Source organism: Rhinoraja longicauda, chromosome 31 (genome assembly GCF_053455715.1).
Source record: "Rhinoraja longicauda isolate Sanriku21f chromosome 31, sRhiLon1.1, whole genome shotgun sequence".
NCBI lineage: Eukaryota > Metazoa > Chordata > Chondrichthyes > Rajiformes > Arhynchobatidae > Rhinoraja > Rhinoraja longicauda.
This window is the reverse complement of record NC_135983.1, coordinates 20,448,562-20,464,664: the sequence shown is the minus strand read 5'-3', so window position 1 is coordinate 20,464,664 and position 16,103 is coordinate 20,448,562. Positions and strand designations below refer to the sequence as shown.

General features: G+C 42.8%; 1 protein-coding gene across 2 annotated transcripts; it reads left to right on the top strand.

Annotated features, from left to right (window-relative positions):
- The first annotated feature begins 3,647 nt into the window (after window positions 1-3,647).
- On the top strand, window positions 3,648-15,340 carry LOC144608328 (uncharacterized). Of its 2 annotated transcripts, XM_078425974.1 has the most exons (5): window positions 3,648-3,865; window positions 4,472-4,567; window positions 6,144-6,286; window positions 9,234-9,383; window positions 12,657-15,340. In XM_078425974.1, the coding sequence occupies exons 3-5, from the start codon at window positions 6,170-6,172 to the stop codon at window positions 12,819-12,821; spliced, it is 432 nt and encodes a 143-aa protein (XP_078282100.1). In that variant the 5' UTR covers window positions 3,648-3,865; window positions 4,472-4,567; window positions 6,144-6,169; the 3' UTR covers window positions 12,822-15,340. The 2 variants fall into 2 exon arrangements, with proteins under 2 accessions (XP_078282100.1, XP_078282099.1); XM_078425973.1 differs by lacking the exon at window positions 4,472-4,567 and having other exon boundaries at window positions 6,151-6,286.
- The last annotated feature ends 763 nt before the right edge of the window (window positions 15,341-16,103 follow it).

Sequence of the window (16,103 nt, the reverse complement as noted above, 5' to 3'; positions counted from 1 at the left end):
TGTAAAGGACTATTTATGTTCCAGCTTTAATTACAGACTCAGCATTCTCAATTGGCGGGTAATATTAATACAATATATTTAATTGCAAAAATAATATAGTGGCAAGACCTCAAATGAGCTGAGTAGTTCCACTGAAAACTGCTCAATTTGAGTCACAATTGCAAATACTGGTAGGTAATATGTGCCAATTCAGTGATGTAAGTAATCTTTAGTAAGTTAATTTAGGCATATGCTTTGCTGTTTTAATAACATTTACATTTTGGGGGAATGCTGAACAGATTAATTGTTGCTTTTTGTTCACCTCCGTCACTTGCCTTCCAGTCCCCACTCATAAGTTATCTAGATTCATATTGAATCTGGAAGGACTGATGGGAAGATGAGGGGAAAGGGGATGCTCTTTCACTTAGCAATCTAACAAATGCAATTTAACTAATATGATCAGTCACATATCATGTTAATCATTCAGTTATGATCATGCATTGAAAGCTTGTCAAATTCTATGTGAAGGTGGATGCTGAAGATGTAATACTTACTGTACTCATCTCCAGTATGTAGACCCCATGGCTGTGCTTCTGTTCCTGGCCAGGTCACACAGTGAAGCAATCGCACTTCATATATTTCACAAAGCCAGGGCTTCCTTGTTCTGAACACAATGGAGATGAAGAGCCAGTGCAACCACTGATGGTACATGTCTACAATAGAAAACTAGCATCAAAGCAGACCCGGAGACACAAGGAACTGCAGATGCTGGAATCTTAAGTCTGAAGAGGGGCCATGACCTGAAACATCGCCTATACATTCCCTCCCTCCCATCCTGCGGAGTTAACCCAGCACATTGTGTTTTAATCAAGGAGGACACAGTATTTATTATTAACTGTAATCATTGTACTAACTCTCATTTTTGCCTGTTCTCTTATCCAAGGCTTGCTTTGTTTTTACCTGGTCTAAAAGCTCCCGAGCGTACTGTCAACATGGAACAGCTGGACAACTGCACTGAGAATCCGTGTTTTATTAAACTAGTAGCAGGAATATATTTGTTACCGTTGTGAGAAAAGAGCAATTGGTTGCACCCTTTTGAAAAGGAGAATCCAATGTTCCGGTGATCAAGTCTACATTAGGTGTAAACCTATGTGGCATACACTATCATGGGTTTTGGCACCAATGGATTCAACACATAAAGAGAAGAGTTGAGTATAGGAGCAAAGAGGTCCTGTAGTTGTACAGGGCCCTGGTGAGACTACACTTGGGAGTATTGTGTGCCGTTTTGGTCTCCTAATTTGAGGAAGGATATTCTTGTTATTGAGGGAGTGCAGCGTAGGTTCACGAGGTTAATTCCCGGGATGGCGGGACTGTAATGTGATGAAAGAATGGAGCGGCTGGGCTTGTATTCACTGGAATTTAGAAGGATGAGAGGGGATGGATCTTATAGAAACATATAAAATTCTTAATGGATTGGACATGCTAAATGCAGGAAACATGCTCCCGATGTCGGGGGAGTCCAGAACCAGGGGCCACAGTTTAAGAATAAGGGGTAGGTCATTTAGAACTGAGATGAGGAAAAACGTTTTCACACAGAGAGTTGTGAATTTGTGGAATTTTCTACCTCAGAAGGCAGTGGAGGTCGATTCTCTGGATGCCTTCAAAAGAGAGTTAGAAAGAGCTAGCGGAATCAAGGGGTATGGGGAGAAGGCAGGAACGGAGTACTGATTGTGGATGATCGGTGCTGGCTCAAAGGGCCAAATGGCTTACTCCTGCACCTATTGTCTATGTATCTATGCATGTAACACATCTTGAGAGAATTCTCAGCCTTTAGAACTGGAGTTCCATTTGGACAGTTAATATAATGGCTCACTTCCAAATTTCAATAAACAATTTGAGGATGGTATTGGTGGGGATGAGAAGGGGGTGCAGAAAGAATGGAAGGTTAAGGATATCTGACGAATACAAATACATGCTGTTATAGATAAACATTCCAAATTTCCCAGGGAAGATTGCTATATTTCCAACAAATAATATTTCTACTTCATTGTACACTCTGTGGTCGTGAAAAGTGTTTATCGGTACTCTTATTCTTTGGCTACTTAAAAAAAAAAAGGCTTGGAAGACATGCAGCGCACGATTCCTTGTCTCAGTATTTCAGTCTATGGAAGTGGATCTATACCGCGTACAATGGATAGTCTATGATATTAACAGCAGGTACACGAATGGAAAAGCTGGATTGCATCAATCACATGTTCTATTCTATCTATGTCTTTTCTCAGCTGACTCGTTGGAATACAGATGTTCACATGTCACGATCTGTGTTTTCATCTTTAGGGTATTATTTAACTGGTCAGTGGTACACAGCTAAGCTTAATTGTGCTTTTGCCTACTTTATGTTAATAATTATGTTTGGAGAGCATGGATCAGTACCCTTTTATCTCTTTCCTCCTATCCCTCCAAAATATCCAAGCTGAGATCAACAAACAGGTTAAAGGCCAATCTCACTGAGTAGTAGACAGGGCCATATTATCAAGAAGCTGTGAGAGGTACTCAAACCAAGACATTTCTGGTGTAATGAAGAACATAACTACAGAAGAATGTTGCATTCTAAAGGTGTAGTGTTTAAAGGATGTGTTAATTTTGAAACAAATATGTTATAGAGAAATGGATGTCTAACTAAATTGCAAAGGAATTCTAATTCAGAGTCTAAACATCAAAGTATCAGGTGTACAAGAAGCAGAAGGTTTATATCCAGGAACCATGGAGTCAGTGCAAGTACATTTCCCTGAGGCAAAGCGAGATGTACAGTTCCTGGAATCACATGGGAACTTGATGCAAGATATTTTCAAAATCCCGGATGCTCTTTGTTGCTCTTGTCAAAATTAACACCTTTTCTGAACTAGCCCGTGGCATCCTAAATTACTTCCACGAAGTGTGAGATGATGGTACATCAAACTACGCAACAACAAAAAAGTTTCGCAGTTCCCTTAAAGTGGCAACACGGGCAGGCAGGGTGAAGGTGTTTGGTATGTTTGCCTTCATTGGTAAAGGTAGTGAGTACAGCAGATGGGATATCATGCCACAACTGTACAAGACATTAGTGAGATCAGATTTGGAGTAAACATAGAAAATAGACGCAGGAGTAGGCCATTTGGCCCTTTGGGCCAACATCGCCATTCAATATGATCTTGGCTGATCATTCAAAATTAATAACCCGTTCAGGCTTTTTCCCCATATCCCTTGATTCCCTTAGCCCTAAGAGCTAAATCTAACTAACTCTCTCTTGTACTGTGTGCAATCCTGGTTGCCCTACTTATACGTTGTCACATGCTGGAAAGGGCGCAGTAAAGATTCACCAGGATGTTACCAGAACTCAAGGGATTGAGCTACAAAATGAGCTAAAATAGGCTTAATTATTTTTCCCGAGTGTGGGAAGTGGCGAGGGCGGCCTCAGTGGTATTGGTTTAGTATTGTCACATGTGTCAAAGTACAATGACAAGCTTTTTGCATGCTATCCAATGAAATCAGATTATACTGTACAGGAGTACATTCAAACCATACATACATGTGTACCGGCATCAGTTTGTTCACAAATAAAGCACTGGTTGAGGGTATATGCTGACAACAATCCACCCATTTAAAAAAAAGTTATGTTATGAATTATAATTCCTGTCAGCTATTGAAACATTTTAATCCGGTTCAAGGATATCCAGTCCAGATTTTCTCCAATACCAACTGAGGTTGAATTCTTCACATTCCCCAAGGAGACTCAACTTGTAGTGATTGCAGTGAACTATTTAGAGACGGGGACATTACTAATCCAAGACCACCACGAGTAGCCGTCTCGATCAGAGGAAATAACACCCTCCCCATCCCCCAACAGGTGAGTGCGTTAGGGTAACCTGTTGTTGAAGTTTTCTGTTTGAATAACATATAATGAAAGTGTTTTGTAATGTAGCTGATCTTTATTTGCTCGGGTGAGGAAGACAGAAGCCAGGCAACGGTTGTATATGAAAGGCCATTCACCTGAAAATGTAACCCTTATTCTCTCTCTACTGGAGGTGCTCGACCTGCTGAGCATTTAAAGCATTACCTGTTTTTATTTCGTATTTCTAGCCAATGTACCTTTTTGCTTTTTTTTTAATGTGTTTGTGTTCTCAAGTACTTGTAATCATGAAAATTCAGCTTCCACCTTTGAGCCCAATGAATCTTAGTCCTTCCTCTAGGGTTTTAAAACCCGCTTTCTCTCCGCAATGACCTACGACGTCCCCTCTCTCTGTATCAAGTGACACCCAAGCATATTCATCAACCTCAATTCCCCTAACACCAAGTGACCTTGTGAACTCCTGCCCATAACATTATTGTCGATGGGCAATGTTAAATCCTTTTATTTCCTATCACTGCACTTAAGAAACTTATGTTTAAAGTTTTTTAAAAAGTTTTGTAAATTATTTTTAAAAATAAATATATTGCACTTTTTTTGTTGCAGTTATCACCTTCCAGATGTTTGACAAAACCACTGAATCAAATTATTGTAAAATGTCACAACGTGCTTCATAGATATACCAGTCAACGAAACAGTACAGTAAGCCATATAATGAGAAGTGAGGTCAAAAAGCCTCCTTATCTGAAAACCGATATACTTTTCGCATTGGAATGACCGGCTTGCTGGATGAGATAAATGGTGGAGACTGGGTCTGTATTCACTTGAGCAAAACATAAAGGGGTGTTGGAACAGTTGGTCAGGCAACATCTGGGGAGGGAATGGACAGGTAACGGTTTAGATCGGGAGTCTGCAGAAAGATCCTAACCTGAAACATCGTCTGTCCATTCCCTCCCCAGGTGCTGCCTGACCTGCTGAGTTTCTTCAACATTTTGTGTAGCTCAAGATTCCAGCATCTCCAGTCTCTTGTGTCTTTGTAATAACTAGGGTTAGAAGACTGAGAGGTGATTTCATTGAAACTTACAAATGGCTTAGCTTGACAGGATGGATGGAGGGAGAGAAGATTTTTCTCCTTGGACTCGAGTCATTTTCTCAAAATAAGGCATAGGCCATTTACGACCGAGAAGAGATTTCCACAGAGGCTGGTGAATATTCCAAACTTTCTACCCCAGAGACTACCTTCAAAATTGCTCCTACTTTCTCCTTGACAGGCTGCAATCCATTTGCACTGTACTATCAACGTTCAACTATTACTTTTTTGTACAAAAACGCACTTGCCTTTTTGAGCTTTACATTCTGTTAGTTTGCTTGCCCGAACTCTTCTATTATTTGGCACATGTGGCTATTGGGATCCTGATTGAATAAACAATGATCTATACCTCCTGGTATTTTGTTTACGGTAGCTTGAAATACCTTTGGAGATGGTTTCACACCACAAGAGAGTTTTATAGATGAATACAAGCTCTTATGCATGTTAATAATCAAATATTGCTATTACTTCTGCTCTCTTATCCACATACAGCTGAGAAGATGCATGTGACAGATCGAGTTTGGTAAAAATATTCAGTCCTGACAACTCTGTATTTAGATCCCCGAAAGCAGGCAATCAACTGCCCGGTCCAGTGTCACTTTTGTAATCACCAATGATTTTGAAGAAAGAAAAATGCTATATACTAGAACCCTGGAAATACTCTGCACATCAGCAGCAGTGGAGTGGGAAGCAGAGACAGTATTTAAAGTCTTTCAAAAGAACTGAGAAAACTCAGAAATCAGAGGAGCGGGATGGGTGGAAAGAAGAAAGGGGATCTCTGTGGTGGAGGAAGACCCAGTGATTGTGATGTGTGGCAGGACCTGCTGGAAGGGGTGGTGAATACTTGTTATTCGCAAATTGACGGAGGAGACTGAAATTGGACACGGGGAGGAGAAAAAAAGTGAAGAAATGAGTGACCATTCTAGAACGCTAAGGTATGGGTGATGTGACGGTGAAAATTTGAAATAAAATCAGAAAGTGTTTGAAATACTCAGCAGGTCATACAGTATCTGTGGAGAGATAAAAACAAGCTTCAGTTCTGACCTGTCATCAGAACTGGTCAGTTCTGACATGCTTTGGTCTCTTTCAAGTTTATAAGCCAGAGAGAGGTCAAAAATGGAGATGGTATCTAAAATTGTAGCCAATATTTGGGACATAAGAGCTTTTGAACAATATTCAGTTACTTAGTTTGCAGCCCCCTGCAGGTCATCGTGATGTCTCAGAGAGAAAATCTGAAGACTGATGAAAATTTAGCTCTGATGAAAGATCTGGAGGATCGGTTAAGGAACCAGATCGACAAATTGGAGCACTTGCGACTTTCCATCGCCGAGGTAGCATGCATTTTACTTTGTTTTAAATTACTGGCCACAGTTTGCTTCAATCCTGTGGTGGATCAAATCAATAATCACACTCTGCATCTTCCCCTTTGCTCTGCCTATTATATTAGAATTTGACTTGATTGTATTTATGTAAAGTTTTATCTGATCAGATTGGATAGCATACAAATCAAAGCTTTTCACTAAATCATTGTATATGTGACAATAATAACCTGAACCATTGCAAAGCTCCAAAAGCATGAATTTGATTCCTTATTCTATAGGATTCGGCATTAATTTTATTAGTGAATATAATTTCCAGTACTTTTCTAATCTAAATCACTGAAGTTAGGATGCAATTTAGTGTCAGTGGCATACTTACCCAAGACAGAATGTTTGGTGTTTAAATCCCTTTCAAGGACCAAGAACCCACCAATGTAGTCCAGATCAATCCCCATTCTTCAATAAGATATTAAGCTGAGATGTTGCTGAGGTTCCCATCTTTTAGAAAGACCTTGGTATGAGGTGCCTCGTCAGGATCAAGGACACCACGGCACTGTATTGAAAAAGAACTGTGGAGTTGTAACTGTTATCCTGACCAATGCTAATCCTGGAGCCACCTTCAGTAAAGAAAACATTATCTGGCGTTGTGCATGCTGTCTCTGTGCCTCCTTTCAAGAGGGGGCCAAAGAGTAACAAAGCATGCATTGTAGTGGGCCAAGTAGGCCAAAATAACGACAAGTAGGCAAGGTTAACGAAAGCGTGTTTACTGTATCTCTGGAACTCCAAAAGGGAATGAGAGTCATGCGGTCCTTGACCTTTATACTCCCGGCCGAAGTCCGCCTCCTTGGCTCGACCCATTCCCGTGCCGAGGGGTCGTGAGTGGTATGGCCCGACCCTCGGGAGCCGCCACAGGACCCCCCCCCAGAACCAGAGGCACGAAGCGCACCAGTGGTCGCACTAGTCGACCGAACCGTGTACGGTACCCGTCCGATGGGGGGTCTGGCGGGGGCTCAGCTGAAGGGACAACCGGGGGGGCTGGCGGGGGCACTGCTGGAGGGACAAACGGGGGCGGAGAAGGGGGTACAAATACCGGTCGAGATGAGGGGATCGGCGGGTGCGGTGTTGGAGGCACTTGTAAAGGGGGGCGCCCGCGCGGCCGAGGCTGTGCAACCCGCACCGGCTGGTCAATGTCCAAGTGCGCTGGCTTGAGGCGATTAATTGACACGGCCTCCGGTCGGCCCCCCATGTCCAACACAAAAGTTGTCTCACCGTGCTTCAGCACCTTGAAAGGGCCCTCATAAGGTCTCTGAAGCTGTGCTCGATGGGCGTCGCGGCGGAGAAAAACGTAGGCACAATCTCGAAGGGCCAATGGGACGTGCGGGTGGAACGTCCCATGGTGAGACGTAGGGACGGGTGCCAGTTTTCCCACTCGCTCACGAAGGCGCTGTAGGGTGGACGAGGACGGTTCCTGCTGCCCCGGCGATGAGGGCACGAACTCCCCGGGCACGGTGAGCGGCGACCCGTAGACGAGCTCGGCTGATGACGTTGCGAGGTCCTCCTGGTGAAGGCTGCGTGTTCAAATCACGTCGGGGTCACCAATGTAGTGGGCCAAGTAGGCCAAAATAACGACAAGTAGGCAAGGTTAACGAAAGCGTGTTTACTGTATCTCTGGAACTCCAAAAGGGAATGAGAGTCATGCGGTCCTTGACCTTTATACTCCCGGCCGAAGTCCGCCTCCTTGGCTCGACCCATTCCCGTGCCGAGGGGTCGTGAGTGGTATGGCCCGACCCTCGGGAGCCGCCACAGCATCATATTTAAAGTAATTGGATTATAAGGTCATAGAATATAGTTGAATACATAGAGCCCATTCAGCTAATTTTGTCCATGCTAGCTCCATGGAAATGTATCCAGGCAGCCTCACCCCTCTGTTCTTTCTACAAGGCAAAGGATATTTTTTATTTTTCTATTATTGATCCAATTCTTTTTGTCATTCATTTATTAGCCAAGTATGTAAAAATATACAAGGAATTTGATTTGCCATACAGTCATACCAAAAAAGCAACAAGGCACACAACTACATAAAAGTTAACATAAACATCCACCACAGCGGCTCCCCCACATTCCTCACTGTGATGGAAGGCAATAAAGTCTTATCTTCTTTCCTCCTTATTCTCCTGCGGACGGGGCAGTCGAACCATCTGCAGTCAGGGCTGGCGATCGAAGCTCCTGCATCGGGGCAATCAAAGCTCCTGCAGTTGGAGCTCCCGAAGTCAGTCCCTAACCAAGGGACCACGAGCTCCACGATGTTAACGTCCGCAGGCTCCCGCGGTTGGAGATCCCAAAGTCGATCCCCAGCAAGAGGCCGTCAGCTCCTCAATGTTAGGCTGCAGCGCGGACGGAGATACGATACGGAAAAAGTCGCATCTCCGTCGAGGAAAGATTAAAAAAGTTTCCCCCACCGCCCACATAATACAAAACTAAAGATACACTAAAACATACATTTAGCAAGACCAAAAATAACAAAAGAAAGGATGAGACAGACTGTTGGCGAGGCTGCCATCGTACCTGGTGTATTTTTTAAATGTTATTATTGAATTTGCAGACAAATATTGCGGATAATGTATTGTATCACCCTAAATTATCTCGGGGGTTGAAGATGATTATGCTGAGTTGTTGAGATGGTGATGTAGTAGGAACCATGTGTTGGTGATGCTCCAACCATGTGTTGCAGCATGGTAGCACAACAGTAGAGTTGTTGCCTTACAGCACCAGAGATCGGGTTTGATCCTGACAACGGGTACTGTAGTATAGTGCTAATGCATGGGGGGATCGCTGGCCAGCGTGGACTCGGTGTGTGAAGGGCCTGTGTCCACGCTGTATCTAAATTAAACTAAAGTGGATCATGGTAGAACCATGCTTCAATATGTTTGAAACGTGTTTTGTGTTTTCCTGGATTCAGGCTGTATCACCCAGCAGCGAGATTGGGTTTGATTTTATCCAGGAGTCCAATGATGACCTAAAGCTGCTGATCATGGACCACGGGGACTGGCTGGCAAGAATGAATGAACGAATGGAGACACTTCAGATGAACACTGCAGTGTTTGTACAGGTTAGAGAAAATTATGTTGTCAAAGTTAAGGTATAAAGTTAAGATTTAAAAATATTTGGGGCGGCACCACGGTAAAGTTGCTGCCGTACAGCACCAGAGACCCGAGTTCAATCCTGATTATGAATGCTGTCTGTATGGAGTTTGGAATTCTCCCTGTGACAGCGTGGGTTTACTCTGCGTGCTCTGGTTTTCTCCCACATTCCAAAGGCGTGCAGTTTTGTAGATTAATTGGCTTCTGTAAATTGTCCCTAGTGTGTAGGGTAGAACTAGTGTACGGGATAATCGCTGGTCTACGCGAACTCGGCGGGCCGATGGGCCCGTTTCCAATCTGTATCACTGAACTGAACTAATATTTCATAGTCCACCCTCCCCACCACTTTCTTTTCCCACCATCTAACATAATACAGATTGTGACAATAACCTATAACTTATATTTATTTGTCTCCTTCAATGGTAGCATTAATTAAAACTATGCACCAAGCTATATATGTAGACGTGACCAAAACTAGGTCTGAGCTGCTTAATGAAATATCTTTAAGACAAAAAGATTTTTGGAACAAATTCCATAGCTAGGTAGGTAGCCAAATGTGCAGAAGAGTGAAAGAGGCTGGAATTGACAGGACACAGAAGTCTCAAAGGCTTGTGGGACTGGAGTTTAGGAAGAGAGCTGTTAAGGAAGATGAGAACCCACTGTATCAAAGGGCAGATACTAGCATTGATAGCAGGTTGGCTGGATGGCAGAAGGCAAAGAGTGGCAATAAAGGGGGCTTTTTCTGGTTGGCTGCCAGTGACTAGCGGAGTTCCGCAGGGGTCGGTGCTGGGACCGCTACTCTTCACGTTGTGTATTAATGATTTGGATGAGGGGATTGAAGGATTTGCGGCCAAGTTTGCGGTTGATACGAAAATATGTGGATGGGCAGGTAGTGTGGAGAAAGCAGAGACTTGGACAGGTTGGGAGAGTGAGCAGAGAAGTGGCAGATGGAATATAGTGTAGCAAAGTGTGGAGTCATGCATTTTGGAAGGAATAAAAGTGTAAACTATTTTCTAAATGGGGAGAGAATCCAGAAATTGGAGGTGCAAAAGGACTTGGAAGTGCTGGTGCAGGATTCCCAAAAAGTTAATCTGCAAGTCGAATCGGGAGTAAAGAAGGCAAACGCGATGCTAGCATTTATTTCAAGAGGGCTAGAATACAAAAACAGGATTGTAGTGCTGAGTCCCTATAAGGCGCTGGTCAGGCCGCATTTGGAGTATTGTGAGCAATTTTGGTCACCATATCTGAGGAAGGATGTGCTGGCTCTTGGTCATTGCCTAAGAATTAAAGGACATTCTTTTAGGAAGGATATGAGGAGGAATTTCTTTAGTCAGAGGGTGGTGAATCTGGAATTATTTGTCACAGAAGGCTGTGGAGGTCGAGTCAATTGATATTTTTAAGGCAGAGATAGATAGATTCTTGATTAGTGCGGGTGTCGGGTTATGCGGAGACGCAGGAGAATGGGGTTAGGAGGGGGAGCAGAAACTCTTTCTTGCTGCAGCTTAACAGGACCAATAAGGCAATACCATACAAATAAATATACAATAATCAATAATGCAATCAGTTAATAACAGTAATACTGGATAGTCATAATAGTGCAAAACCAAAGTTAGTAGTGCAAACCAAAAACACAGTCCACAGAACATCTTAGTTTTTTGAAGTAGTGGTGGTGTTGTACAGTGTTCAAAGTCTACAGGTAAAACTATTTTTTATCTACATAATATATCACAAGTTAGGTGATGTTGAGGTTGAAAGGGTCAGCAGCTTTAAGTTCCTCAGTGTGCACATCACTGAGGACCTTTCTTGGACACTGCACACGGACACAATAACAAAGAAGGCCTGCCAGCGGCTCTTTTTCCTGGGAAGACTGAGGAAGTTTGGCATGAACACCAGCATCCTCACAAACTTCTACAGATGCACCATCGAGAGCCTGCTGACGGCTGCATTACGGGAACTGTTCTGCCCACAGCCACAAATCACTACAGAGTGGTGAAGACGGCACAGCACATCACTGACAACTGTCTCCTGGCCATTCAGGACATTTTCTACCGGCAGTGCCTGCTGAAGGCACGCAGCATCATCAAGGACCACAGCCACCCAGCACGCAGGCTATTCTCCTTGTTACCGTCAGGCAGACGATACAGGAGTATGGCTGCTCGTACCACCAGACTTAAGAACAGTTTCTACCATCAGGTCATCAGCCTTCTGAACTCATAAACACATTTCACATCATATATGTTGATTATTTTAATATTGTCTTTTTACCATATTAATGTTATTTTTATCTTATTTATCCTTGGAATATTACTACTGAGGTGACCCATTGTCTTGTCAAATACATTTCATTGTATCATTGACCCTGTGCCAACCTACATATGACAAATAAAATTATTATTATTCATTGAAGCATTTAACACTTCAGTAGGGCATGGTACTGCGGCTCTGAGTCCAGTAACTAATCATGTAATTTTGGAATATGGGTCTCAATTATCATCTGGGAAGAGGAAAAGTTACTTGGAGGATTGTAAATCTTTGGAATTCTCTAGTTAGAGTACTGTGAATGCTCAGTCACTGAATTTATTCAGGGCTGAGAAATAGGGATTAGACAGGAATGTAGAATTGAGGTGGAGGATTTTACTAAATGGTGAAGCATGTTCAAGGCCATCAAATTGCCTACTTTTGTTTCTACTTAAAATTGAGCTCCATTGCATACATATGGAATTTATGTATATATTTATAACAAGAGTTTAAGAGTCAATATGTTTAATTGACATATATACCTTTAACGGAACAATGAAATTATTTCTTGCTGCAGCTTAAATGCAATAACACATGTAAATATATAATAACCAAAAATACAATCACTTAATAACCGTAATACTCGGTTACCATAATATAAAAAATGAAGAACATTGTGCAACAAAAGATACTGTCCATAGAAGATCATCGTTGCTGAGGTTAGTGTTATGTATTGTTCAGAAGTCTGATGGATCTGGGAAGAAGCTGTTCTTTAAGCTGATAGTCAGTTTTCATGCTCCTGTACCCTCTTCCCGGTGGTAGCAGAGAAATGAGAGCATGGCCATTCTTTGATATTGTGCAACATACACAACTGATTTATTTTGGTCCATTAGCATTATGAATGTGAGACAAATATCGATACAATAACATTTCTAAATTGCAGTCTACTTTGCTTTCACAAGTCTCTTCGGAGTGCAAGTGTTAAATACGATGTTATGTTTCAGATGAACACAAAACCACGGATTTGGAATAATAAACAATCCACCAAACGCTACAGCCGCTGGCCAAAGTTGACAAACACAGATGACACCCGTTCAGAAATGGGATGGTCCCCAGCAAGAACCCGCCGTAACAGTGATGCTGCATCTGAGATGTCGTGTGCTTGGTAATAGCCCAAAATCCTCATCTACCATATCCCCTTCTGTCTGCGATCTGGAAGGGGTATGGATGAGGAATTCAAGGCATCCAACACGTTCCTGCTCATGTACTGACCGTTCCTCGTTTTCCAGATTTATTGTTCCAAAGGGTCTTTATTTTGCACCAGGTTCAATAGCGCAAGTATCAAACTACATTCCCATTTTGTTTATGTGTTGCAATAAAAGTCAATTAAGTTTAATTCCCTGTCAGATCACAGGTTCAAGCCACAGCCTTGAGGTCCAAACCTGTGAATGGACTAACATTCTTAGTCCCATAAACAAGAACTGTAGTGTGGTTGGAGGCACAGGCTTTCAGAGACATTGAACCTGACTTCTCAGGTAGCTAAAGAACTGGGGATTCTCTCTGGTGCTTTGGCCAATATTTATCCCTCACTCAGTAGTATTTAAAAAAAGATATGCGGTCATTATCACATTGCTCTTTATGATACTTGGTTATTGAATCTTATTGGTTATTGGTTACTCATCACCCAGGAAATTGATTAAAGGATCAAAGTGGTGGTGGCAATGATTGTAGTTAAATTTTTTAATGTAAAAAGGATTTGCAATGACACGGCCTTTTTGATAGCCTCTGGTCAACCACAATGGTTTATAGCCAAAGAACTACATTTAATTTACTTTTGTGGCATCCAATTTTGAAGTAGCAAGCTCTCCCCCAAAGAACAATGCAATGACCAAATAGTGTCTATTTGGATTTGAGGGATAAATATTAGCTAGGATGGGGAATAGCCATCCTCCTTCCTGTTCAAAATAATGCCCTGAACTCGTTTGCTTGACAGTGTGGATGGGGCCTGTGTTTAATGCCTTTTCAAAAAAGATAGCTCATCCAATATTTAAGCACTTCGAAGTGTACACTGAAGTCTAAACCTTTGTGATATTGACTGAAATGGCACTAGAATCAGATTCAAAAAGGAATTGGATAAATGGAAAGGGATAAAGCTGTAGCAAAGAGTAGAAGAAGATGAGCTAAATAGATTAGTGTACTTTGAAAGTAAAACACAAAAGATGTAATAGGTCAAGTGATACCCTTCTGTACTGAAGGGTTTTAAAATGGAATTTCCTGAATACCGCAGTTTTTGCTCACCGATGTTTGAAATGCCACCGTTTGTCACTTACACTACAAGTTTTTACCAGGATGCCATCTCACATTATTGGGTATTTGAGCTGAAATGATATTTTTGGATGGATGAAATGAAAAATCACGTGGAGGTTTTTGGCATTGAATGATTTGCAGAGAACTTAGATGATAAACAAAACTATGACCAAATATTTAAAATTCATTTTATTAGAAGACTTTGTAACTTGAATATATTTGCAATACAGAAATGAAACAATGTAAAGTTCTTACAACTTAAAATAAAATTTCATATTTCATTTATTGATGCTTATCTATATACGTCATCCTGATATTCCCTGTAGATTCATCACATTAATTCCCTGAGATTCTGACATAGTCCCAGAGTTAAAGGAGGAAGCTGTAGGGATCGATAATGAATGATTATTTCAAATAGATTCAGACTCATGTACCCAGAGTCTGACACCTTGTACTGGCACATATTGGGGGCGTGGCTGTGTTCTGCAGCTGCGGCTCACCGGCAGTCTCTCTGTTTTTTTTTGTTGTTTTTTTGTCATTGTCGTTGTTAAATGTACGTTTTGTTTTATTTTTAATTCTGTGTATGTAGGGGGGTGGTGGGGGGGTTGGGGGAAACCTTTTTTTCAAATCTCCTCCTCAACGGAGATGCGACCTTTACCGTGTCGTATCTCCGTTCGCGCTACGGCCTAACATCGTGGAGTCGGCGGCCTCCAGCTGGGATCGACCTCAAAGACTCCGGTCGCAGGGCCTGGACTTACCATCTCGGAGGCTTTGGCCGTGGGCCCTCCAGACCGCAACATCGGGAGTTCGCAGGTCCCTGGCTGGCGACCGGCTTTTGGGAGCTCCAGCCGTAGCAGCTTCGAGCGCCCCGAAGTGCGAGGTAGATCAACCCGCCCGCAGGCCCTTCATCGCCCTGCGTGGCTCGGCCGCAGCACTTTCCATCGCCCGGTGGGGGCTCAGGACTTTCATCGGCCTGCTCGGCTCGGCCCTGGGACTTTCCATCGCCCGGTGGGGGCTCAGGACTTTCATCGGCCTGCTCGGCTCGGCCCTGGGACTTTCCATCGCCCGGTGGGGGCTTCAAAAAGTTGGGAGCCTCGATCACCTCGTGGCACCACGGGAGAAGAATGAGGAGGAGATAAGACTTTGCCTTCCATCACAGTGAGGGTGTGCCTAGAGCAATCACTGTGATGGCTGTTTTGTGTAAAAAATTATATCTGTGTGTCTTGTGCTTTTTAATGTCTACTGCCGGACCCTGACGTGAGAGGACGCTGGCGTTGTTTATTCGCCGCTTTTCCGTCAGGATAGTTTGTCTGTTTGTTTCTATGTTAATTGTTTTTGTAAAGCGCTTTGAGCATGTGATAAGGCGCTATATAAAATAAATGGATTATTATTATTATTATTATATTGTGAGCCTATTCCTGACCCTTTTTTAAGCATCACAATCACATGTTGTTAATTATCTCAAACCCATCTAATACACTTGGGTATGGAGCACACACATCTTAGTCCCTCTTAGAGTGTAGGAAGGAACTGTGGATGCTCGTGTACACCAAAAATAGACACAAATTGCTGGAGAAACTCTGCGGATCAGGCAGTATTTCTGGAGAAACAAAAAGGTGAGATTTCGGGTCGAGACCCTTCTTCAGACCGAGAGTCAGGGGAGAGGGAAACTAGAGGTATGATAGGGTACAGATCAGATCAGAGCCAGTATCGATGATTAAAGAGCCCACAATGATCCATTGTTGGTTGTGGAGGAGGTGATAACGAGGGGATTTGAACAGTAAATCTAGTAAGATGGCTAGGGTGGGGGAGGGTCAGAGAGAGTGGGAGTGCGAGGGTTACTTGAAATTAGAGAAATAAACATTCATACTGCTGGGTTGTAAGCTGCCCATGCGAAATACAAGGTGGCCTCACTCTGACAGTGGAGGCGGCCCAGGACAGAAAGGTCAGTATGGATACCTCTAAGTTTGGTTTTACCAAACATTTCTTATTCTGGTGCTGGTCATCTTCCCCAAACATTTGGGGACACCTCAAGATTCAGGGAGTTTCTTCCCATCATGCAACTGAACTATCCTACCACAACTAGAGAACAGACGAAATGTGTAGGAAGGAATTGCAGGTGCTGGTTTACACCGAAGATAGAC

What these genes read in the sequence shown, in the direction of transcription:
- LOC144608328 (XM_078425973.1), top strand. Translation starts at nt 6,170, where the DNA reads ATGTCTCAGAGAGAAAATCTGAAGACTGATGAAAATTTAGCTCTGATG. An exon ending in TGCGACTTTCCATCGCCGAG is followed by an intron (nt 6,287 to 9,233) that starts GTAGCATGCATT and finishes TCCTGGATTCAG; the next exon opens with GCTGTATCACCCAGCAGCGA. An exon ending in ACACTGCAGTGTTTGTACAG is followed by an intron (nt 9,384 to 12,656) that starts GTTAGAGAAAAT and finishes GTTATGTTTCAG; the next exon opens with ATGAACACAAAACCACGGAT.